Source organism: Canis lupus, chromosome 30 (assembly GCF_003254725.2).
Source record: "Canis lupus dingo isolate Sandy chromosome 30, ASM325472v2, whole genome shotgun sequence".
Lineage (NCBI taxonomy): Eukaryota > Metazoa > Chordata > Mammalia > Carnivora > Canidae > Canis > Canis lupus.
This window is the reverse complement of record NC_064272.1, coordinates 39,114,450-39,140,210: the sequence shown is the minus strand read 5'-3', so window position 1 is coordinate 39,140,210 and position 25,761 is coordinate 39,114,450. Positions and strand designations below refer to the sequence as shown.

The 25,761-nt window shown below is 38.4% G+C and overlaps 1 protein-coding gene and 1 long non-coding RNA gene across 5 annotated transcripts in view; one reads left to right on the top strand and one right to left on the bottom strand.

Annotated features, from left to right (window-relative positions):
• Nucleotides 1-25,761, top strand: part of HMG20A (high mobility group 20A) — a 77,265-nt gene that overhangs the window by 37,603 nt on the left and 13,901 nt on the right. For all 4 annotated transcript variants that reach the window (XM_035709074.2, XM_025472102.3, XM_025472103.3 and 1 more), the window contains exons 2-6: nt 15,041-15,133; nt 19,199-19,346; nt 20,936-21,148; nt 24,366-24,498; nt 25,355-25,386. In XM_035709074.2, coding sequence (XP_035564967.1) covers nt 15,045-15,133; nt 19,199-19,346; nt 20,936-21,148; nt 24,366-24,498; nt 25,355-25,386 — 615 coding nt within the window. In that variant the 5' untranslated portion in view covers nt 15,041-15,044. The remainder of the gene's footprint in view (nt 1-15,040; nt 15,134-19,198; nt 19,347-20,935; nt 21,149-24,365; nt 24,499-25,354; nt 25,387-25,761) is intronic.
• Nucleotides 1-25,761, bottom strand: part of LOC125754074 (uncharacterized) — a 41,586-nt gene that overhangs the window by 13,061 nt on the left and 2,764 nt on the right. The gene's annotated exons all lie outside the window — the stretch shown is intronic.

Below are 25,761 nucleotides of genomic sequence, written 5' to 3'. Positions count from 1 at the left end.
TTGACATTGTCTTTTTTAGAAGAACAGTTTTTCATAATAATGAAGTCCAGCTTATCTATTCTATATTTCATGGATCATGCCTTTGTTGTTCTAAAAAAATAATTGCCATACCCAAGGTCATCTAGATTTTCTCCTGTGTTAGCCTATAGGAACTTTATAGTTCTGTACTTTACATATAGGTTTCTGATCCATTTTCAGTTAAATTTTGTGAAGGGTATAAGGTCTGTTTAGATTTTTTTTTCATGTGGATGTTTGTTTTTTCCAGCACCATTTGTAAAGAGATCATCTTTGCTTCACTGTATTGCCTTTGCTCCTTTGTCAAAGATGGGTTGAATGTATTTATATGGATTTATTTCTGGGCCCTCTATTCTGTTCCACTGATCTTTTACCAATACCACACTATCTTGATTATTGTAACTTAAAAGGAAATCTTTAAGTTAGGTAATGCTGGTCTCCCAGCTTTGTTCTTCTCCTTCAATATTGAGTTGGCTATTCTGGGTCTTTTGCCTCTCCATGTAAACTTTACAATCACCTTTTTTATATCCACGAAATAACTTGCTGGGATTTTTACTGGAATTGAGTTGAATCCATAGCTCAAGCTGGGAAGAACTGGCATCTTGACACTATTGAGTCTTCCTGTTCATTAAAATAGAATATTTCTCCACTTATTATTTCTTTGATATCTTTCATTGGGGTTTTATAGTTTTTCTCATATAGGTCTTACAGATATTTTGTTAAATTTATCCTAAGTATGATGCTAATATAAATCGTAATGTTTTTAAGTTTTGTTTTTTTTTAATTTATTTATTCAGAGAGAGAGAGAGACTGAGAGGCAGAGACACAGGCAGAGGGAGAAGCAGGCTCCATGCAGGGAGCCTGACGCGGGACTCGATCCTGGGTCTCCAGGATCAGACCCCGGGCTGCAGGCGGCGCTAAACCGCTGCGCCACCGGGGGTGCCCCGTAATGTTTTTAATTCCAAATCCCACTCATTCATTGCTGGTATATAGGAAAGCAATTAACTTTTTTTTTTTTAGGTCTTTTTTTTTATTATTATTGAGAGAAAGGGAGAACATGCACAAGGGGAGGGGCAGAAAGAGAGAGCAGACTCCAAGCTGAGCATAGGTCCAATGTGAGACTTGATCTCATGACCCTGAGATCATGACCTGAGCTGAAACCAAAAGTAAGACCTTAACTAATTGAGCCAGCCAAGCACCCCGGAAGGCATTACTTTTTAGATATTAACCTTATATCTTGCAGTGTTGCTATACTTACTTATTAGTTTGAGGAGGTTTTGTCAATTTGTTCAGATTTTCTATATGAACAATCATGTCATTTGTGAACAGAGTTATTTCTTCCTTCCCAACCAATATACCTTTTATTTCCTTTTCGTGTCTTATTGCATTAACTAGGACTTACACTATGATGTTGGAAAGCTTTTGAGGTGAGGGGTGGACATCTTTCCCTTGTCCCTGATCTTAGAGGAGAAGCTTTGAGTTTCTCAACATGAATATGGTGTTAGCTATTGTTTTTTATCAACTTGAAGAAGTTCTATTCCTAGTTTACTGAGAATTTTTAGCATAAATGGTTTTGGATTTTTATCAAACACTTCTCTGTATCTGATCATGTGCTTCTTCTTCTATATCCTTTGATATGATGGATTACATTAATTGATTCTTGAATGTTGAACCAGCATTACATACCCAGGATAAGTCTTACTTGGTCATGGTGTTTAATTCTAGGGTTTTTACCATTCATGGGTAGTTCAAATGCCTTATAATAGCAAAATACTCCTAATTCTTTTCTCTCATCCCTTCTATCATTGCTGCCATTTATTGTACGTAGGTGTCTGTGTGTGTGTGTGCTTGTGTGTAAGCATACGTAATCAGATACACTGTTGCTGTTATTACTTTAAACAAGCTATTATCTGTTAGATCAGTTACAAATAAAAAAAATAAGGCAGCCCGAGAGGCTCAGCGGTTTAGTGCTGCCTTCAGCCCAGGGCATGATACTGGAGACCTGGGTTCGAGTCCCACATCAGGCTCCCTGCATGGGGCCTGCTTCTCCCTCTGCCGGTGTCTTTGCCTCTCTCTCTCTGTCTCTCATTAGTAAAAAAAAAAGAAGAAGAAAGAAAGAAAAAGGAAAGAGAAAGAAAGAAAGAAAAAGAAAGAAAAAAGAAAGAAAGAAAGAAAGAAAGAAAGAAAGAAAGAAAGAAAGAAAGAAAGAAAAAAGAAAAGAGAAAAGAAAAGAAAAGAAAGAAAAGAAAAGAAAAGAAAAGAAAAGAAAAGAAAAGAAAAGAAAAGAAAAGAAAAAGGATCTTATTTTACCCTCACTTATTCATTCTCCAGTGGTCTTCCTTTCCATATGTGGATCCAAGTTTCTGACTGGTGTCATTTTTCTTCTTTCTAAAGAACTTTATTTTTCTTTACTTTCAAGTACTGCTTTCAACTCTGCTTTCAAGACAGGTATACTGGAAACAAATTCCTTTAATTTTTCTTTGTGAAAGTCTATTTCTCCCTTTTGTAAGTTGATATGACAGGGTATAGAAATTTAGGCTATTTTTTTATTCCTCTCAACACTTCAAGTATTTCACTCCACTCTCTTCATTCCATACTTTCTAAGGAGAGATTAGATATAATTCTTATATTTGCTTCTATAGGTTAGATATTTTTAGGGGCCTGGCTTTCCTTCTTCCCCCTCAGGAGATGTGAGAGGATCAATTTTATTTTTTTAATTCCAGTGTACTTAGCATGTAGTGCTCTATTAGTTTTAGGTATACAGTGTAGGGACCCAACCTTTCATACATTACTCTGTACTCATCAAGACAAGTGCACTCCTAATCCCCTTCAACTATTTCACCAACCCTCCCACCCCCACCCCCTCTGGTAACCATCAGTTTTTCTGTATAGTTAAGAGTCTGTTTCTTGGTTGGCCTCTCTCTCTCTTCTTTTCTTTGCTTGTTTTGTTTCTTAAATTCTGCATTAATGAAATCATATATATTTCTTTCTCTAGCTAATTTTGCTTAGCATTATACTGTCTAAATCCATCCATGTTGTTGCAAATGATGAGATTTTGTTCTTTTTATACCTGAATAATACTCCTTTGTGTATATATACACCACATCTTCTTTATCCATTTATCTATTGATGGACCTTGAGCCACTTCCATAGTTTGGCAATTGTAAATAATGCTGCAGTAAACATAGGGATGCATATATCCCTTCAAATTTCTGTTTTCACATTCGTTAATACCCAGTAGTGTGATTATTAGATCACAGGGTAGTTCTACTTTTAACATTTTGAGGAACCTCCAAATGTTTTCCATTATTGGAAAACAATAGTTTTCCATAATGGCCGCACCAGTTTGCATTCCCACCAGGAGTGCACAGGTGTTTCTTTTTCTCCACATCCTCACCAACACTTGTTTGAATTTTGTATTTTAGCCATTCTGGTAGATGCCGGGTGGTATCTCATTGTGGTTTTGATTTACATCTCACTGATGATGATTGATGTTGACCAAATTTTCGTATGTCTCTTGGCCATCTGGATGTCTTCTTTGGAGAAATGTCTGTTCATGTCTTCTGCTCATTTTTTTTTAAAGATTTTATTTATTTATTCATGAGAGACACAGAGAGAGAGAGGCAGAGACACAGGTAGAGGGAGAAGCAGGCTCCATGCAGGGAGCCCGATGTGGGACTCGATCCCAGACCCCAGGATCGTGCCCTGAGCCGAAGGCAGAAGCTCAACCACTGAGCCACCCAGACATCCCCTGCTCATTTTTAAATTAGATTATTTGGGGTTTTTGGTGTTGAGTTATATCAGATCTTTATATATTTTGGATACTAACACTTTGTCAGATATGTCATTTGCAAATACTTCCTCTCATTGAATAGGTTGTCTTTTAGTTTTGTTGTTTCCTTCACTATGCAGAAGCTTTTTATTTTGATGTAGTCCCCCCCAAAATTTATTTTTTTGTTTCCCTTGCCTCAGGAGACATATCTAGAAGGCTATCTCTCTTAGGATTTTTATGTTTTTCGGATCACATATTTAGATCCTTAATCCATTTTGAGTTTATTTTTGTGTATATTGTAAGAAAGTGGTTCAGTTTCATTCCTTTTAATGTAGCTGTCCAGTTTTCCCAAGACTATTTGTTGAAAAGACTGTCTTCTTCTCATTTCATGTTCTTGCCACTTTATAAAAGATGAATTGACCATATAATTGTGGGTTTATTTCTGAGCTTTCTATTCTGTTCTATTTCTGTTCCAGTACCATACTGTTTTGATTACAGTAGCTCTGTAATATAACTTGAAGTCTGGAATTCAGATACTTCCAGTTTTGTTTTTCTTTTGCAAGATTGCTTTGGCTATTTGAGGTCTTTTGTGATTCTATATATATTTTAGCATTGTCCTAGTTCTATGAAGAATACTGTTGCTATTTTGATAGAGATTATATTGCATGTATAGATTGCTTTGGGTGGTATAAACATTTTAACAGTATTTGTTCTTCCAGTCCATGAGCAGTGCTCACTTCAGCAGCACATATACCAATCCATGAGCATGGAATATCTTTCCATTTCTTTATATCAACTTCAGTTTCTTTCATTACTGTTTTATGTTTTTCAAAGTATAGGCCTTTCACCTCTTTAGTTAAGTTTATTCCTAGGTATCTTATTATTTGGGGTGCAGTTGTAAATGCTGCTTCATTATTAGTTGTATAGAAATACAACAGAGTTCTTGATTTTGTATCCTGTGACTTCATTGAATTCATTTGTCAGTTCAATTTTTGTTTTTTGGTGGAGTCATCTGCAACTTGTAAAAGTTTTACTTCTTCCTCATCAATTTGGATGTATTTTATTTCTTTCTCTTGTCTGACTGCTGTGGCCAGATCTTCCAGTACTATATTGAATAAAAGAGGTAAAAATAGACATCCTCTTTTTGTTCCTGACCTTAGGAGAAAAGCTTTCAATTTTTCCCATTGAGTAAGATGTTAGGTGTGGATTTTTCATATCAGGCCTTTATTACATTGAGGTATATTTCCTGTTGAGAGTTTTTATCATAAGTGAATGTCGTACGTTATCAAATGCTTTTTCTGCATTTATTGAAATGATTGGGGTTTTTTTCTTTTTTTTTCTTTCTTTTTTTTTTTTTCATTCATGAGAGACACAGAGAGAGAGAGAGAGAGAGAGGCAGAGACACAGGCAGAGGGAGAAGCAGGCTTCATGCAGGAGGGAGCCCAATGTGGGACTCGATCCTGTGTCTCCAGGATCAGGCCCTGGGCCAAAGGCAGCGCTAAACCGCTGAGCCACCTGGGCTGCCCGAAATGACCTTTTTTTAATCTGTTCTCTTACTTTTCATTAAGATTTTATTTTTTAGTAATCTCTACACCCAAGAAGGGGGTGCAACTCACAACCCCGAAATCAATCACATCCTCTACCAATTGAGTCAGGCCAGGCACCCTTACCCTTCTTCTTATTGTTATGATTGATTTGTGAATATTGAACCACTCTTGCATCCCAGAAGTAAACCCAGTTGACTGTGGTAAACAACTTTTTTAAATGTATTTTTGGGTTCAGTTTGGTAGTATTTTGTTGAGGATATCTGCATCTGTGCTCATCAAAGATACCATCCTGTAGTTCTTTTTTGTGGTATCTTTATCTGATTTTGGCATCAGGTAATACTGGTTTTCAGAAAGAATTTGGAAGTTTTCTTTCCTCTAATATTTTTTGGAAAAGTTTGAGATGAGTAAGAATGAACTTTTCTTCAAATGTTTGATAGAATTCCCCTGTGAAGCTGATTCTGGACTTTTGTTTGGGAGTTTTTTTAATTACTGATTCAATTTCATTCCTGGTAGTCAATCTCAATTTGGTAGCTCACATTTTCTATTTCTTCCTGATTCTGTTTTGGTAGGTTATATGTTTCTAGGAATTTACCCATTTCTTTTAGATTTGTGTGATTTGTTGACATATAATTTGTCACAGTATTCTCTTAAAATCATTTGTATTTCTGTGGTATTGGTTATTATGTCTCCTCTTTCATTTGTGATTTTGTTTGAGGCCTCTCTCTTTTTTGAGGCTGCAGAGATGTATCAATTTTATTGATCTTTTCAGAGAACCAGCTTCTAGTTTCAGTGATCTATTGTCTTTTTGGTTTCTATATCATTTATTTCTGCTCTAATCTTTATTATTACCTTCCTTCTGGTTTGGGGTTTTGTTTGTTGTTCTTTCTCTAAATCCTTTAGGTATAAGGTTAGGTTGTGTATTTGAGATTTTTCTTGTTTCTTGGGGTAGGCCTATATTGCTATAAACTTCCTTCTTAGAGCTCCTTTTCCTGCATTCCAAAATTTTTGGAGCATTGTATTTTCATTTTCATTTCTCTCTGTAATTTTTTATTTCTTCTTTGATTTCTTCATTGACTCATTCATTATTTAGTAGCATGTTACTTAGCCTCCATATATTTGTGCTTTTTCTAGATGTTTTTCTTATGGTTGATTTTTAGTTTCATAGTGGTCAGAAAAGATGCATGGTATGAGCTGGGTATTTTTTAATTTGTTGAGACTTGTTTTGTGACTTAATATATGATCTATTCTGGAGATTGTTCCATGTGTACTTCAGAAGAATGTGTATTCTGCTGTTTTCAGATGGAATTTCTGAATACATGTGTTATATCCCTCTGGTCTAGTGTGTCACTGTTTCCTTGATTTTCTCTTTGGATAATCTGTCCATTGATGTAAGTGGAGTGTTAAAGTCTCCTAGTCTTATTATATTACTATGAGTTGTTCCTTTAGGTTTGTCATTAACTGTTCTATGTATTTGAGTGCTCCGATGTTTGGTGCATAAATAATACAATTGTTATACCTTCCTGTTGGACTGTCCCCTTAATAATTATATGCATGTCCTTCTTTGTCTCGTTACAGTCTTTGTTTTAAAGTCTATTTTGTCCCTTACAGGAATTGCTACCTAACTTTCTTTTGACATCCATTTCCATGATATATGATTCTCTATCCCCTCATTTTCAATGTGCATGTGTCTTTAGGTCTGAAGTGAGTCCCTTGTAGGCAGCATGCAAATGGGTCTTGTTTTTTATACATTCTATCATCCTGTGTCTTTTGATTGGAGCCTTCAGTCCATTTACACTCAAAGTAATTATTGATAGCTATGTATTTATTGCTATTTTGATACTTTTTTGTGATTGGTTATGTAGTTCTTCTCTGATCCTTCTCTTGCTCTCTTTCACAGTTTGTTGGCTTTCTTTAGTGATATACTTGGATTCCTTTCTCTTTCTTCTTTGCATATCTATGTTTTTTTATTTGTCATTACCATTAGGTCTATATATAATAACATCTTCTGCATAAAGCAATCTATATTAAGTTGATGGTTGCTTAAGTTTGAACCCAGTCTTTTCTCCTTTTCCTCCCCCATGTTTTAGGTATATGATATCATATTTTACATTCTTTAATTTTTTTAATCTCTTTTTTACAGATAGACTTATTTTTACTACTTTTGTATTTCCTACCTTTCTTACTCTTACTTATGGCCTTTCCTTTTCACTCAGAGATTGCCCTTTAACATTTCTTGTGGGGCTGGTTTAGTTATTATGAACTCCTTTAGCTTTTGTTTGTCTGAGAAAGTCTTTATCTCTCCTTCTATTCTAAATGATAGCCTTGCTGGATAGTGTATTCTTGGCTGCAGATTTTTTCCTTTTGATACTTTGAATGTATTATGCCATTTTCTTCCGGCCTACAAAGTTTCTGCTGAAAAATCCACTTATAGCCCTATAGGGTTTCCCTTGTATATAACGGTCTTCTTTTCTCTTGATGCTCTTAAAATTCTCTTTTCATCACTACTTTTTCACATCTTAGTTACTATGTGTCTTGGTGTGGACCTCCTTGGATTGATTTTATGGGGGCAAGTCTCTCAGCCTATTGGACCTGGATATCTTTTTCCCCCCAAGTTAGGGAAATTTTCAGCAATTATTTCTTCAAATAAATGTTCTGCCCCCTCGTCTCTTTCTTCTTCTCCTGGGAGAATATAACACGAATGTTGTTACACTTGATGGAGTCACTGAGTTCCCTAAGTCTGTTCTCATTTTGCATATTTTTTCTCTCACCTGCTCAGCTTGATAACTTTCCATTACTCTGTCTTCCAGATCGTTAATTTATTCCTCTGTTTTTTTTTCTAGCCTGCAATTTATTCCATCTAGTGCACTTTTAATTTCATTGATTGTGCTCTTCATCTCTGAGTGATTCTTTGTATCTCTTTGTTAAGAGTCTCCCTGATGTTCTCCACTCTTCTCAGGTACAGTGAGTATCTTTATGATCATTACTTTAAATTCTCTATCAGGGGATGCCTGGGTGGCTCGGTGGTTGGGTGTCTGCCTTTGGCCCAGGGCATGATCCTGGAGTCCCAGAATCAAGTCCCACATCGGGCTCCCTGCATGGAGCCTGCTTCTCCCTCTGCCTGTGTCTCTGCATCTCTCTCTCTCATGAATAAATAAATAAATAAAATCTTGAAAAAAATAAAATAAGTTCTCTGTCAGGCATATTAGTTAAATTCATTTAGCTTTGGTGTCTTGCTGTGATTTTGTCCTCTTCTTTCATTTGGGACATATTCCTCTCATTTTGTCTAATGCTCTGTTTCTGTTTCTGTGTGTTAGGAAAGTCAGCTATATGTCTTCTGCTCCCAAAAGTAATGGCCTTATGAAGACGAGGTCCTGTGGTGCCCTGCAGTGCAGTGTCCTCTTTACCAGAACCTGGTGCTTTAAAGGGTGTCTCCTGTGTGCATGCATCTTTCTGTTGTGTCCTGGCCACTATTTTCTTCAGTTCAGTTGTCTACAGAGGCTCTCTTTGCCTGTTTTGTCTACAGACGGTATGCACCCAAGGTGCACCTAGGGCTTGCAAGGCCCTTCACTGCCACCAGGACTGAGGCCCCACAAAACACACAGCTTAGGAGGTGAGTTAGAAGATACAATGTTGGCATCGTCTCCTTGGGGAGGGGACTTGCAATACTGGGACTGAGGCAAACTTGACTGGAAAGGGTGGATCCACCAAAGCACAAGGAGGTAGGGTTTGGTATAAGCAAGTTAGGTAGTGAGTAGTGAGTATGACTGCCAATGCTGGTTCCTGCAGGTGGCCTTGCAGTGCCTGCCAGCTCCTTTATTCCTCCAAAAGTCCCACAGTGATCCTTGCCCCTCTAGAACACACTTAGGAATGAGTAAATTACTCTCCTACTCATATGCCACAAGTTAAACTGCTGCTTCTGTGCTATATTTCCTCTGGCTGTTTGTCTTGATGTCTCTTTAAGGGCAGGGACTCAGCTTCCTATTGCCCTCTGGGCTCTCCCAGAACTGAGCCCATTGATTTTTTAAATTCTGTGCTTCAAGTCCCACTGGTTTTAAGAACTCAGGAAATTTGGCCCCTCTCACTTTGAAAGCCAAATGTTGTAGGGATTGCTCTTCCTCGTGCAGGCTTCCCAGGGTGATGGTTTGTTTCCCTCTTGTAGCTGCAAACCCCCTTCCTCCCATCCGCCCAGCAGACAGCTTCAGTTGTTTGGCTCCATACCACACCTCTGCCTCTCCTACCCTCTTCAGTGTGGCCTGTGCTCTATCGATAGTCATTAGGTTAGTCGTGGAGTTTGTTCTGCAAGTCTGGGGCGGGGGAGGGGGGTGGACAAGGTGAGCTGAAGGTCCCCTTACACTGCCCTCTTTCCGCCTCCCCTCTGGTCCGACTTCCTTCAAGATTTTTTTATCTTTGACTTTTTGAAGTTTAAGAGGTTTTTAGTATAGTTTTTTTGTATGTTTTTTACTTTATTCTTTATTCTTTTACTGTTGATAATCTCTGAGCCTCTTGGATCTATGAACTCTGTTGTGTGACATTAATTTGGAGGAATTCTCAGTCATTGTTGCTTCAAGTACTGCTTTTGTTCCTTTCTCTCTTCTACTGCTATTCCTATTACATGTATCTTACACCTTTTATATTTATTCCATGATTTTTGGATAATCTGTCCTTTTTTTACTCCAGTCCATTTTTTCTTTGCTTTTCCGTTATAGAAATTTCTCTTGTCGTAGTATCAAGCTCAGAGAGTCTTTCCTCCACTGTTTTACAGTCAACTAAGCCCATCAAAAATACTCATTTATGTTACAGTGGTTTTTATTTCCGACATTTCTTTTTGATTAAGTCTTAGAATGTCTGTCTCTCTATTTATATATTATATTAACTCTCTGTTCCTGCATGTTGTCTACTTTTTCCATTAAAGCCCTTAACGTATAATTTAAAAATATTCCGGTCTGAGAACTTTAGTATTCATGCTATATATTACTTGGTCAGTCTCTTCAAACCAGGGTTTTTGTCTTCTAGCATGCCTTAAAGTTTTTTGTTGAAAAATAGACATAGGGTACTAGATAAAAGGAATTGTGGTACATAGGTATTTCGTGATACCTTCAGTGATGTAGTGATAAGGCATAAAGGGAGAAGCATTTCATAACCTTATAATTAGGTCTCAGTCTTTTGGTGAGCCTGTGCCTGTGGAGTATAACCTCCAGTGTTTCTCAGGTTTTTTTCCCTTTAGGTAAGACCGAATGGCTGGAAGGAGCTGGAGTTGTAGGTTTCCCTTAGCCCATGTGGAAAGCTGAACAGTTAGAGTCGGTATTTCCCCAGCATTCCTAAAAAGTGTGGTAAGGATATGGAGAACTTGGAATTCTCACATATTGTTAGTAGGAATGTAAAATGGTACAGATGCTTTGGAAAACAGCATTCCTCAAAATGTTAAATATGGAGTTACCATATAACCCAGTAATTTCCATTCCCAGGTATATGCCCAAGAGAATTGAAAACATGTCCATAAGAAAACTTGTACACAAATGTTCATAAACACCATTATTCACAGAGACCAAAAGTAGAAACAACCTAGGTCTATCAGCTGGTAAATGCAAAAGCAAAATGTAGTATAGCCATGCAATGGAATATTATTCATACATAGAAAAGAATGAAATGCTGACATATGCTACAGTTTGATGAAGCTGGAAGAATTTTATGCTAAATGAAAGAAGCCAGACACAAAAGGCCACATTGTGTATTCCATTTATATGAGATAATTCAGAATAGGAATAGCCATAGAGACGGAAAGGAGATTAGTGGTTACCCGGGCCTAGGGGAAGGGGAGAATGAGGAGTAACTGCTATGGATACCAAGTATCTTTTGGGGGTGATGAAAATGTTCTAAAGTCAATTATGCTGTTGGTTGTATAGCCTTGTAAATATATAAAAGCCACTGAATTGTATTCTTTAAGGAGTGAGTTTTATGGTATTTTGAAAAAAAATAAAGCAACTTTAGGATGGCCCTTGATCTGAGTCAGGGATAGGGAGTATAAGAGAGGAGAGTAAGTGGGAGGGTTTGGGTGACTTAGGTTTGAGTTGGTTGGGAAAGTTTGACAGCGCTGATATGGCAGTTGGAGAAGGTCCTGAGAAAATGTAACGTGATTGCTGAGAACGTTGAGGAGCTAGTTGTGGATGGACAAATTTACAAGAGCACCCTTTACTTTGTGATTTCTTTTTTCCACAACACCATCTTGAGTTAAAACTCAGAATTGATCTACATCCGAGGTGTAGAAGGGGTAGCAAGGCAAAGAACTTGAGAGTGTTGACAAAAGAATATTTGAAATGTGGCCATGGAATCTAAGCTGGAAGAGAAGGGAAAACCAAGGGTCAGGGAATAGAGGTTTCTGTGGTTAGAGGTCATGGGTAGTAGAAGTAATTGAGAGAGCTGAAATGGTAGGGAATGGTGGTCAGAAATATTTGAATTTGAGGTTGGTTGGACAAACGGCATGATTTTTAAAAGAACTGGAAGTTTTACATAAGACTCTCAGCGTGGAAAATGAGGGACAGAATCCGTCAGCTCTGGAGGTGTGTGGTGAAGAGTGAAGGTGGAGCGTCTCCAAGGAGAACTCCGGGACGTGGGCTGAACCTGTGAGAGTAAGGAAGGGGCGCTTGAAACGAGCCAACCCCAGAGGACCTCAGTACAAATCAGACTCCCAGCACCATCCAGCACGTTTGGGATAAGGTAGTCTCACCATTGACGTCATCCCTATTGTCAGGAGGGCTAGTAGGAAAATCTTACCTGGGAACAGTTCTTAAACTCCACCTGTGTTGACTAAAGCAATATTCTTTCTTTTTTTAAGATTTTATTTATTCATTCACAAGAGACACAGAGAGAAAGGCAGAGACCCAGGCAGAGGGAGAAGCAGGCTCCATGCAGGGAGCCCGACGTGGGACTCGATCCCAGGTGTCCGGGATCACGCTCTGAGCCAAGGGCAGACGCTCACCCACTGAGCCACCCGGGTGTCCCCCAAAGCAATATTCTGAATGTGATTTAGCTCCCCATGTTTACTACAGGGAGAAAATGTGTTGATTGGCCAATACCTAGTGTGCTTAATATAATTATTACAATTTTTATAATTGTCATGAAAATATCTTAAACTGGCACCATGTTTTATACTTTCTTTTTTTTTTTTTTTTTTTTTTCTTTTTTTTTTTGGTGAGTGGCTAGTGTTAGAGGGAATTTTTGGATTTTCAAAGCTACAGTCTAGACCCTCATTCGAAGTGTAAGCCCCAAGGTAATAGTGTTTTTTGAGACTTCTAGGTAGAGGTCCTTCACTGGGAGGTCCCTTCTGCAAGGAAACATCTGCATGAAATGCTTACTTATGTAAACTGCAGATTTGTATATTGCTTTGTCTTTGTGCATATTTCTCCTCTCTCCCCTTCCAGCTCAGCATTCATTACATTTCTTAAGTGCTTCACATAGAATTCCAGAGTTCAGTGTGACCTCTGTACTGGGACATTATCAGACACAGATGCTACACTGAAAGGCTTTTTGGCAATCAGTGGCTTAGTAGCTGTGATTCAGTTTGAATCACCCCCTCACAGACCATATGAAAGCAGATTCTTGCAGGATCCCAGCCGTGTTCTTGGGAATCATTTTCTTTTCCAATTTACTGGACTAGTTTAGAGGCCTTTGGGTTTCACTGGACTTTTTCCTCATTTCCTTCCTTTTGTTGATCTTGGCCCTTTAACCTTCCACCCACTTTATTACTCATTTCTTAGGGGCCTGACTACTCAATAACATTAGAGAAAATATATCTGAAGCCATATGGGTTGAGGTAAAACAAACTTAAGGGGAAAAAAGCAAGAAATTTGTGTTCTCTCAACTTCCTTTGTTTATATGATCTGTTTATATGTTGCTAAGGTTGTGCTGTCCAGCTTCCTCCCAGTATCTCAGCAATGACTACAGATAACTGGGCAGCACCCTAAAAGGGGCATATTGGCATCGTGAATCCCAAGACACTTCATTCACCCCCTGCCTTTGAGATGTAAGGGATGCAAGGAGCTTCAGATGCTGAATCTTAAAGTTCTTGAAAGGCCTTGTAGGTTTAGGGAGACTTTTAGAAAGAAGCCAGAGTCCTTCCTTATAAAGTTTGGGAGTAAATATCTGGCAGTTTGAATGTTTGCTCATGATTTACAGTTAGGCTGGATAACATCTAATTGATTAGAGGTTTGTTTGTTTGTTGTTTTGTTTTGTTTTGGTTAGGTGAGTATCAGGGTAAGGTGAAGAGCCCCCTCAGAAGCCCCCATGTCTTGAAGGGATTGAGAAGGGTTAGCAAGCATCTCTGCACGTGGAATAAACTTTTGATTGAGCCTAAAATTCCTGTCTACTTTCCACGCTCTACCCACCGCAATGGGTAAGAGACATACAGAGATGCGTTGTTTTCACATTAAGCTGTGTATGAAACTTAGTCTGCTAACCAACAAATTTAGAGGGGAAAACAAGAAAATAAGTAAAAATTTGGAAGTAAATGACTCTACTACACATGTAGAATTTGGTGTCAGAGTCATGTGCACCTGCTTGGTGTCTCCTCCTCTGTGGGATGAATCCTGGGCTGCTGTGCCTTCCCCTTCATTGCTGTTTCCTAGGTCTCCTTAGCAGCAGCCCCTGAAATAACTGCTGAGGCAGCTCCTGAGTGAATTCTCATAATTTGCTTCTCAATTCTCCCTGTTTGATTGAGGCCCTCTTTCTCTTGAGTGGTTTACAGTTCCCCTGAAGTGGCTACTATTTGGGGTCACTATTGAATGTTTTGTTTGAATATCACTTAAATGATGAATGGGAGGCTGCTGCTTTTAGCTCTGTGGGGTGAAGCCCTTCGTGGTAAGCCTTGAAAGGGAAAAATCTTTCTCTGTAGTGATGTGCTAAATGAAATTACTCTCTTTGTCACTTTGTCCTTTTATCCTTTCAGTCTGATAACCTCAAGTTCTTGTGATTTATTTGGTTTCCTTCAATTAAGCTCAGTTGTTTCCTGCACCCAGGTGCATGCTATTTCCGTTGGTCATCATGGGGATGAAAAGCATATTTCTGACCTGGAAATGTGGTTTCTTTAACTCTGCACCACATCAGTATGCCTTCCAGCCTCCACTTCCTGTGCATTATTTCCTTTTGGAGGGCTCAGTTTGTTACCATTTAATCTAAGGATGATTCATCTGGGACAGAGACCCGATAATGCTATAATAACAATACCTTGCTTTAATAATACCCAAAGCACTTACGATCTTAGCCTTTCTCTGTTTATGAAGCTCTTTCAGCTTAATCCTCACAATAACCCTGTGGGTCAAGTCAGCAATTTTGACTGTGTTTAAGCTGGTGAGACTGTATCTCAAAGACATTGAAAACTTGTTCAGGGTTACAATGCTACTTAACGATTTTTACAGAAAATGAAGAATGCTTTTGAAGATATTCTGAATGAACAAAAAAGAATTTCCAAACTGGGTCCCATTTATAAAAATCTGACTGTTTTTAGTCTGGTCCGTCAGTAAGAACAAAGTCAAGAACCCAGTAACCAGAATTTAAATCGATATGTCCAAGTCAAGAAAATAAATATTTAGGTCATTTTCAATTCTGCTGCTGAGGTAATAAATTTAAGGAAGGCTGGCTCTTAAATTAATGGAACTTCAACTGGAAGTAATTAAGACATTATCATTATTTTCTTATTCCCTCTTCCTTTTAGAGAGATGGAAACCTTGATGACTAGCTCCACCCTGCCACCCCTTTTTGCAGATGAAGATGGCTCCAAGGAGAGTAATGATCTGGCTGCAACTGGGTAAGCAGCTGCTTCGGGACACTGGGCCTGTCTGCCTAGGCTTCACAACACAGCCTCTGACAATGTGTGAGGTGCTAAAGAGACCTTTTTATACCATAAAAATAGAAGGTATGTTTGTTATGCTTTACAAAGAGAGCAAGAGCCATTGTAAGCTGCTTTGTGATCTGCATTCACCTATCATTTGTGGTGCTCTGGTTCCTGTGAACTGGAGCAACAGTATGTGGACCTGGGAAGCATCGTCGGTTCCTCCCGGTTAGGAGAATTACATAGTTACAATTAAACACATACCTGCCACAGGGCTAGCTCTGAAAATCAAGTTCATTTTCTTTTTGAGTTCCCACAGATACTGAAATAATTTTTTCCCCAAAGGTCAGATTTTTTTTTTTAGATCAGATTTGTTTAATATGGCTCTTTTATTCAAGATGCCTGGAGCTCTGACTAACTTCTGTTCCTTTTCTGCCTCCACCTCCTTTCTTTGGTATTTGTGGACAGATATGTAAAGTGATATAAAAAAGGGCTAAAAGCAATAGTCCCTCTTCCCTTGAAAATCTCTGTTCCACTTGAATTTTTATCTTTTCTATTTAGAAGTTATTTGCCATGGAAGAAATGTATTCACTAATAGATTGAAGTGCTAGCTAATCCCTATGATGAAGTATTTTAATATTCTATAGAGCTCTTTAAATATAGACTACACTTTGTAATTCTGTTTCCTTCCTTCAGATTTATTTCTTTTCTCATTAATACCTGCCTTCCGACATTATTATTCAGATAAAACAGCTCTCCAAGACTTTTCTAAAAGCTGCCTAGGTGCTAAATCCAATTCATTCAAGAAAACTTTTCTGAGTGTTTCCTGTATGCCATACACTGTTCTAGATCCTGGGTACTAAGAAATGAATAAAACAGATAAAATACCAGCCCCGCAGAGTTTAAATTCTACTGGGGACACCAGGCAATAAGCAGGATAAATAAGTAAAATACATACTATGTTGTTAAGAACCGTGGATTAACAAATACAGCAGGGAAGAGGGATAGGAAGGCCTTGGGGTATAGTTTTAGATACGATGGCCTCAGAAAGGCTTTGAAAGTGACTTGAAAAACTGTGGAAGGAGCATGATGTCCTCCAACAGATGAATGGATAAAGAAGATATGATACACACACACACACACACACACACACACACACACACACAAAATGGAATGTTACTCAGCCATCTGAAGAGACAAATACCTACCATTTGTTTCGACGTGGATGGAACTGGAGGGTATGATGCTGAATGAAATAAGTCAATCAGAGAAGGACAATCATCATAAGGTTTCACTCATACGTGCAATATAAGAAACAGTGAAAGGGATTATAAGGGAAAGGAGGGGAACTGAGTGGGAAAAATGAGGGGGACAAACGATGAGAGACTCCTAACTCTGGGAAACAAACAAAAGGGTTGTGGAAGGGGAGGTGGGTAGGGGGGATGGGGTAACTGGGTGATGGGCACTGAGGAGGACACTTGATGGGATGGATGAGCACTGGATGTTATACTGTATGTTGGCAAATTGAATTTAAATTTTTTTAAATGTAAAATAAATAAATAAAAGTGGCTTGAATAAAGACCTGAAGGAAGTAAGGTAGCTAGTGTGTAGTTCTTTGGGGAAGATTATTTGAGGCAGAGGGAGGAGTGAATGTAAAAATTACCCTGAGTTCGGAGTGTTTCTACCTTTTAGAAATAGCCACGAGGCCAGTGTGGCTGGAGCAGAGTATACCACGGGAAAGGTAATAGAGAGCTACATCAGTACTTTCTGAGTCAGAAAGTCTGAGTGAGGGCCAGAGGTTCTACATTTTAGTGAGTTCCCAGCTGATATCAATGCTGCTGGTGTACCATTTGCTTCAACGTGGATGGAACTGGAGGGTATTATGCTGAGTGAAATAAGTCAATCGGAGAAGGACAAACATTATATGTTCTCATTCATTTGGGGAATATAAATAATAGTGAAAGGGAATATAAGGGAAGGGAGAAGAAATGTGTAGGAAATATCAGAAAGGGAGACAGAACATAGAGACTCCTAACTCTGGGAAACGAACTAGGGGTGGTGGAAGGGGAGGAGGGCGGGGGGTGGGGGTGAATGGGTGACGGGCACTGAGGGGGGGGCACTTGAGGGGATGAGCACTGGGTGTTATTCTGTATGTTGGCAAATTGAACACCAATAAAAAATAAATTTATTATAAAAAAATAAAAAATTAAAAAATAAAAACAAAAACAAAATGCCACTGGTGTGAGGCCCATAACAAGGGACTAGATTGTGTAGGATCTTAGAGATCAGAGTAAGCACTTTAACTCACACTCCAAGTGAGGTGGGAAAGTATTGGAGGATTTCAAGTAGAATGATATGATCTAACTTTTTAATAGGATCCCCATGCCTGTTATATTGAGAATAAAGGGAACAGTGGCTGAAGCAAGGAGATGAGTTAAGCTCCTAAAATAATTCAAGCAAGAAATGATGACTTAAAGAACGTCACTAGTGACTTTGACAAGAGTATTTTTGGTAGAGTAGTAGGGGCGAAGCCTCAGTGGAGAGGGTTGCAAAGATCATGGGATGGGGCTTGATGATAAATGTAGAATTCTACGTGTATTTTGAAGATAAATCAAGTAAGATCTGCCTGAAAGACCAGATGAGTAGCCACATTAGCGCGAAATCATCTAACACAAAACCTATTGTATAATAAAGTGTTGAACATCTCGTTATTTGTTGAGTATTGTACTGAAAGTGAAAAAACAATAGTTGTATGGGTACAGAATAGTCATAAGGGTATCTGTTATTTTCCTGGTGATCATGAGGCTCACTGCTGCTGCCCAGCATCATGGGAGAGTGTCATACTGCAAATCGCTAAGCCCAGGAAAAGATCCAGATTCAAAAATCCAAGTGTGGTGTCTACTGAGTGTGTTTCACTTTTGCACCATCATAAAGTTGAAAAATCATAAATCATACCATCCTAACTTGGGGGGACTGTATGTATAAATAATTCTACAAAGGAAGGGAGACAAATGAAGTGGGATCAAGAGAGTGCTTTTTGTTTCATTTTGTTTTGTTTTAAGACAAGAGTAAAAATGCCACATTAGTAGGCCTAGTAGGCTGATCCGATAGACAGGGAAGAATTGGTAATGCCAGAGAAGACAGAGTCACTGAGAACCTGTTTTTGAGTGGGCTAGACACTGTGGAGTCCATGGCACAAGTGGAAGGGTGTGCCAATTCATAAGAACAAAAGGCCCTTTTTTTCCCCTCCCGTCTTAATCCAACTTGCCATTTCCAAGGCATTTGACACCTGTGACCACTCCCCTCTGGTTCCTGTTCATTTCAGTCAGGGTTCGTAGGATCAGTACATTTTCCCTAACCTCATTCTCCTATTTTACTGAAGTAAGGAATGTACAAGAATTAGTAACTTAAAAATTGATAGCACTGTTGAAACAAGAATGACAGTGAGAGAACAAGTTGCCAAAGACATCCCAAATGATTGAAATATCCGGGAAGCAAAGCTCCCGAGATCAAACTGGGTCTCTTATGTCACCTCTTTTCAGAGAACATGATTGGCATTGAGTTCATAGATCTCTTAGCCTTTTTCAGAGGACCTCAAAGACCTCAAAAATGTAGGAAACTCCTGCTTAAAATCGTCTATTATATTTTCTAGAAAGGGTCAGAAAAGTATAATTTCTTTCATTTCCAGTACAGTCTGCAGCGGCTTTCATTCATTTCTCAGCCCACTATAATCTGGTTTTTATTCCCATAATTCCACTAAAAGTGTACTCCCTAAAATTGCCAACAATCTTCAGGTCTTCAAATTTAGGAGGTACTATTTAGCCTATCTTATTTGATATCTAGGTCAATCAAGCCCTGAAACTATTTTTTTTTTAATTCTAACTGTTCTGGAGACATTGTTTACATTTACACAAATGAGGTGGGGAATTAAATCTGGCTTCTGCTTCTGCTGGCAGGGAAATTTGTCTTGAATCTTGGTAAACAGGAATTTTTGATGCTGTTGATAATTTAATGATGGCACATCTGCCTATTATTTTTAAGGTTAACCCACCCAGATGTTCCATATAGCAGTGGAGCCACATCATCCACCAACAATCCAGATTTTGTGGAGGATCTCTCCCAAGGTCAGTTGCTTCAGAATGAGGCTTCAAATACAACAGAAGGCCCTGAACAGAGACATGAAGATGAGGTAAGCTGAAACAGGTCTTCCTGTTACCAGTCTCTGAAATGTCTAAATCAGCTGTCAGCAAGGGACTTTATCAAAGTGTTCATCCTCTGGCCTTCTTACATTCTGCAGAATTTTCTTCATAGAACTATATTAATGGTTTCACATAGAACCATACTAACGGTTTTAATGACCTAGAGACAAGTAGACTCTATTTCCCTCCTATTTAATAAATTTACACCTACATCATACTAGATGTTCAACAAATACTTGTTGAATGAATGAAGACTTAAATAGGTAATTAATGACAAGGCCTTGTGCACTTGTTCAAGGCCACACATTGCACACCAAGCCCTGCAGCAGGGAATCATATGTACTGAAAAGACTCGCACCATTTACCCAAGATGTTCACCCTCCCCTAGAGAGCATCTTTCCTAATTCACCCAAGGTCCATTAGGCCCTAGGCAGTCATGGCCTTTCTGAACTTTCAGTGTTCCTTGCAAATGATTGATTATATTGTCCACGTTTTAAGGCACTCTTTTTTTTTTTAGCCATAAAAGAGTAGCACCGTTAATTTTGTCTTTTTTCTTATTTTGAAAGAGCTGATGTTTTTCATGTTAGCATCCTTAAAGATTATAATGAATGCTTGAAGCTTCTTAAACATCTTAAAATCCTTAGTAGTTTTAATGTTACTAAGTTTACAAGACAAAAACGGGGGGAAAAGCTGATACCAAATACTCTAATTGCTCAATGATGAATTATTGCACCATTTTATATATATTTTGAGGAGTACAGTACTGTAATTAATATTTAGATGTTTTTGTCTCATTTTGCTTATCTTTCTCGTCCCTGAAATAAGAATTCTTGTATCCATAACACTATTAACTGATAGGTTGTGTGTATTTGTAAAATCATGAAACAGAAGTGTGGTGCAGTTTGCATCTCATTAAAAGGGACAGAGAGAAAGGGTTGTGGTAAAACATCAGTAGTACCTCAGGCCTTTCTTTAAACTTTTTTGAGGTGATTTCATCTTTTGATTTAACTAATAACATATAAAGATCTCTGACTTTATAAAAATCTATATGCTATCTGCTGTAAGAAATGAACTGGTGTTTGAATGGTATCAATGAAAAACATCCTTCATGAATGATTTTTAATCCCTGTACTACAACTAATCTCTTTGTTTGCTCAGTGCGTATGTCATCTTATTCTGATTTACTGTGACAGATTCTGCTTCTCTGGCACAGTGCTATGTATGCACAGCATTTCTCATTTAGAATATCTCCTGTCAGGAGTCAGGACTTGTTAAGTGCATATGAAGGCCAAAGCTTAAGTGATCATGGTACCCCTTGTTCTCCTCAATTAGGATTAGCCCCTTAATGTAACAGTTTGTAGTGTGGTACATAAAAGGGTGTGCAGGTGAACTATTTGGAATTCCTTCTTGAAGACTGCATGGCAGTCATTTATACCTATGACAGATTTGGAGAACTTTGAAAATCCAGTCCCTCAATAGTAGGAAAATTCAACTCGTATCCTGTTTAGTTCGTTTGTTTTATTGTTGTTATTTGGCCATATTTTATATTTGGTGTTTGGTTTTTTGTTTTGTCTTGTAGCAAAGAAGTAAGCGAGGAGGTTGGTCCAAAGGAAGAAAGAGGAAGAAACCTCTTCGAGACAGCAACGCACCCAAATCCCCCCTTACAGGATATGTTCGGTTCATGAACGAGCGTCGAGAACAGCTTCGAGCAAAGAGACCAGAAGTCCCATTTCCAGAAATCACAAGGATGTTAGGCAATGAATGGAGTAAACTGCCTCCTGAGGAAAAACAGGTAATTGTTCCTATTCCTGATCTTTGCTTGGTTTTGATTTTACTTCAAAGACAGCTTCTAGGGATCCCTGGGTGGCGCAGCGGTTTGGCGCCTGCCTTTGGCCCAGGGCGCGATCCTGGAGACCCGGGGTCAAGTCCCACGTCGGGCTCCCGGTGCATGGAGCCTGCTTCTGCCTCTGCCTATGTCTCTGCCTTTCTCTCTCTCTCTCTGTGTGTGTGTGTGACTATCATAAATAAATTAAATAAATAAATAAATACTTCTATCAGAAAAGCAAAGAGGATGAATGATTGGTTCTTCAGTTTTGTCATGGGGCCCAGGAGAACAGAATAGCAGAATTCACCATAGTTCTTTTCTCTAGCACATTGGTTTTTATACTGTTTCAGGATCTGCTGCAGGGACACAAACAGGAGGGACTCTAGGCGCCACCCCCACCCCCACCCCCAACCTAAAGCAGCTCCGCTTTTATTTGATTTATGTGCTCATATAAGAATTTTGTAAAAACTGATTCAATATTACAAAATTAAAAAATATATCAACATAATTTATTCCACCAAATTAAATTAAAAGTCATGAGTTGAATGAGAAAAGGTCATTTGATAAAATTCTCCTGTTCACGTAAGATTTTTATTTAAATTTTTTTAACTAGAGTTCTGGCAAATCTAACCTATGAAAAATAAAGCAAGAACTATCTGAATTCTTTTCTAAGACAGAAACTAACACTACTGTCAAACTGAAACAAATCTATTTGTTACAGTTGAGAGGAATTAAGGACAAGATAGCCACAAATTGGTTGAAATGCCACAAAAGCCAAGCAATTGTAATGATTGTGAGAGTGGCTTGAGGTTAAAAGTTCCCAGAATTTGCAGCATCTACAAGATAGCTATATCTCGTTTATGTCTCCGACTCTTTAAAAAGGATTCCCAACAGACTAAAACCAAATTGAAAAATACTCTCGGGAATTAACTGAATTCAGAAAATTTGGAGGAGATTATATTAAGTTGCAACTTGAAGCTCTTTGTGGTGGCAAACAAGTAGAAAGCAGTGCGTATAGTTCCATTATTTCAGCTCTAATGTATAAAGGGATCCTGAGCTGTACATACTCTTTTCTTTTTAATTTCTTAATTTCAAAATTAGTACATGCTCATTGTTTAAAATTTTTTTAGATAATGCAGAAGTGCATAAAGAAAAAAAGCAAAAGTAACAGCAGTCCTCTCCAGAATTAACTAACCGCTGTTAGGTAGGTAGGGCAAGGGTTTTTGTGTTTTTGCTTTTAACTTTTTATTTTGAAAATTTTTCAATGTACAAAAAGTTATAAACAGAATAGTAAAAAGAACACCCAAATATCCTTTGCCTTTACCCATATTCACCTATAATTAACACATTTTACCCTACTTCTCCCATTCATATATGCTCTCACACTCTCCTGGGCAAGCTGCACGTGCAGATGCATACACTCATGCTCACACGCATGCACTCTCTCTCTCTCTCTCTCACCCACTGACGCACACATGCATGTATGCTCATGCTCTCTCACTGGCATATGCACTCATGCTCACGCATGCTCTCTCACTGACACACGTACCTACATACTCCTACTCATGTGCTTGCTCTCTCACACACACACTTTTTTTCGAAATCGTTTGAGGGTAAATTATATACTTCATGGTCCTTTACCCCTAATTTTTTTAGTGTATATTTCCTAAAAATAGGCATATTCTCTTACACAACTATAGTTTCGTCATCAACCTAATGATTTTATTTTAACACTGTAGTAATTAGTAGTCAGATCTCTGGATTCCTTTAATCTGGAATATTTCCACTGCCTTTCTTTGTCTCTTACGACATCAGTATTTTTTAAGAATGCAGTCCCTCTCTCTTCATCCACCTCCTTTTTGTTTCCTTCTAACCAAACATTCCTCATTTTGTACTTGTCTAATGTTTCCTTGTGATTAGATTGAGATATGCATTCTTAGAATACTGCATATATAGTGTTGTGTCCTTCTCCAGGTATCACATGTGCAGATGCACAATGTCCTTTTATTCCTCTTTGGTAATGTTAATTTTGCTAACTTGATAAGGTTTTTTTTTTTAATTCTCCCTTATAATTAATAAGCAATCTGTGGAGAAACATTTTAAGAACATGCAAGTATGTTCCATATCAGATTTCCCCTTAGATGGAGCATCCTAATGGATGACTTTTGCTTGATCTAATTTTTACCATGAGGGTTGCAAAATGGTAATGTTCCAACTCCGGCCCTTCCAGCCCTCCCTCCATATTTACCAGTTGGTGCTTGGCCTTCTAATCTAAGCACTTTTTTCCTCCAAGGCCTCCCCCCCCCAATTTATGTATTTATTACTTATTTATTGTTGGTATGAACATATTAGTTTCTTTTTTCCCAATGGTTAATGATTTTATTACTCTATTTTAGTATTTGAGTACTTAAATTGTCCCAGATTTGGCCAGTTGGGTGTCCCTTTTGTCTGGCTCTTGAGAAAGACAAGGTTTTTAACATAGTATCTGGTTCTAGTTTGTGTCCATTTAAAAGCACTATTTTTATACTGTATTTCTTAAATGAGTTGATGAATGAAAAGGACAAGGCAGTAAACAAAATTATCCTGGTAGATCAATGACTTTGTTTAAATAATTAATAGCACAAAGTGTGTAGATATAGGCTCTCTCATAGTAGTGCATTTTAGGTCCATAGGATGAGGTCATTCCTTTTTATGTTCTTTATGCCTCTCGACTTTAGTGCTCTACTCTTCTGGCTCTTAAAAGGCCAATTGATGTATGAGATCATTCTCTTACAGTGGGTTAGGGATAGAGAAACAAAGTAATATTCCATCCTTTCTCCTGTGAAGACTGAGTGTGCCTATATGGTCTTCAGTCCTCTTGAGGACTCTAGTGGCCACGTGCAGATTAGAGGAATAACTGTAATACCTTCTTGTGAATATTTTATGAGAATGATCTCAATAGAACTTGTCTTCATTAAGTTAGAAAAGGCAATAAGTAGTCTAAAGAATCACAACCACCTATTTTCTTTACAAATGAGAGGTTGTATTTTATTCTATCCGTATGATTTCTTGATTCTCCCTTAAAGCTTCCCTTACAAACTTTCTTCCCACGTTCTAATTGTCCTCTATTTTCTTCAAGGAATTCACTGCTATTTTACCGAAACAACATCTGTTTCTGGAAGATAATTGCACATTTCTTTCCTAGCGCTACCTTGATGAAGCTGACCGAGATAAGGAGCGTTACATGAAGGAACTGGAGCAGTATCAGAAAACTGAAGCCTACAAGGTCTTCAGCAGGAAAACCCAGGACCGTCAGAAAGGAAAATCTCATAGGCAAGGTACCAGAACCAGAACAACACATTTTTGTAGTTTGTTGTGCATGATAGAGTGTCACAAAGCCTACTGTTAGAGAGATAAATATAAAAGATAAGTTTCCATCATTTCTCTATTATGCTACATTCACTTACAAATAACACCTTGGAAGTTTATTAAAATCACATTGCGCTCATTTTAATATTTCAGTTGGGTTTCCATATCCAGTATCAGTAATTTGACTTGTGTTCCAAGACCCTTTTTAGTTGCCTGTGCTTTTTTTCCTTCTAATTCTCAGTTTAGGCGTTTCTCTGCCTCTAAACAAGTCTGTCTACTCAACTACATACCTGCCTTTCTCAAACACCTTCATGCACCATTTGTACCAGCCCACAGTGAACATCCTTCTCTTCCATCCATTCACGTATTCCTGTACTCAAACAGTACATAGTGAGCACCTCCTGGAACACATCAAGTTTTCACCCAGGCATTAAGGATGCCCCAGTGAGCAAGAGAGACAGGACCTCAGTCTCTGTGGATCTTTGGTCCTCTGTTAAAATTGTTCATCACACCCTTCAAGTATTGCTTCAAGTTCCCTTTCTTCAGGGGACATTGACAAAGCAGCCCCAACCCACAGCTAGTCTGCCGTGCCTTAGCCATTGCATCTCCACAGTCGGACATCTCGCCTGCTAAACTATGATGTTGTGCAAACAGCCAGTGGCGTGCTCCTGTCTGCTCTCCCACTCTTCTCTCTTCAGAAGTAGGATCTACATCTGCTATTTCTCTTGTGTCAGACTAACTGTAGTGTAGCACAGTTGATTTGCTTGGGTTTTGTTATTGTTTTGTTCTTCAAATTAATGTTCTCTTACTCCTTCATATTTTTAGATGCAGCCCGGCAGGCCACTCATGATCATGAGGTAATTAGCTTTCTGTCTATGTATCATTTATCTATGTAGAATAATGTTGCTAGGGGTGCCTGGGTGGCTCCAAGAGTTAAGCATCTGCCTTCAGCTCAGATCATGATCTCCGGGTCCTGGTATTGAGTCCCAACTTAGGCTCCCTGCTCAGCAGGGAGTCTGCTTCTCCCTTTCTCCCTCTACCTCCTCCCCCATTCATTTTCTCTCTCTCTCTCCTCTCAAATAAATAAAATCTAAAAAAAATTTTTTGCTCTTTCATTTAAAAAAGAAATAGAATAGTGTTGCTGTTTGTCATATTATTGGACCATTTTTTAATGAATGACAGACTATTTCCTATCCCATAATTTAGATGGGGTGAGTTCCTTTGCTCAAAGA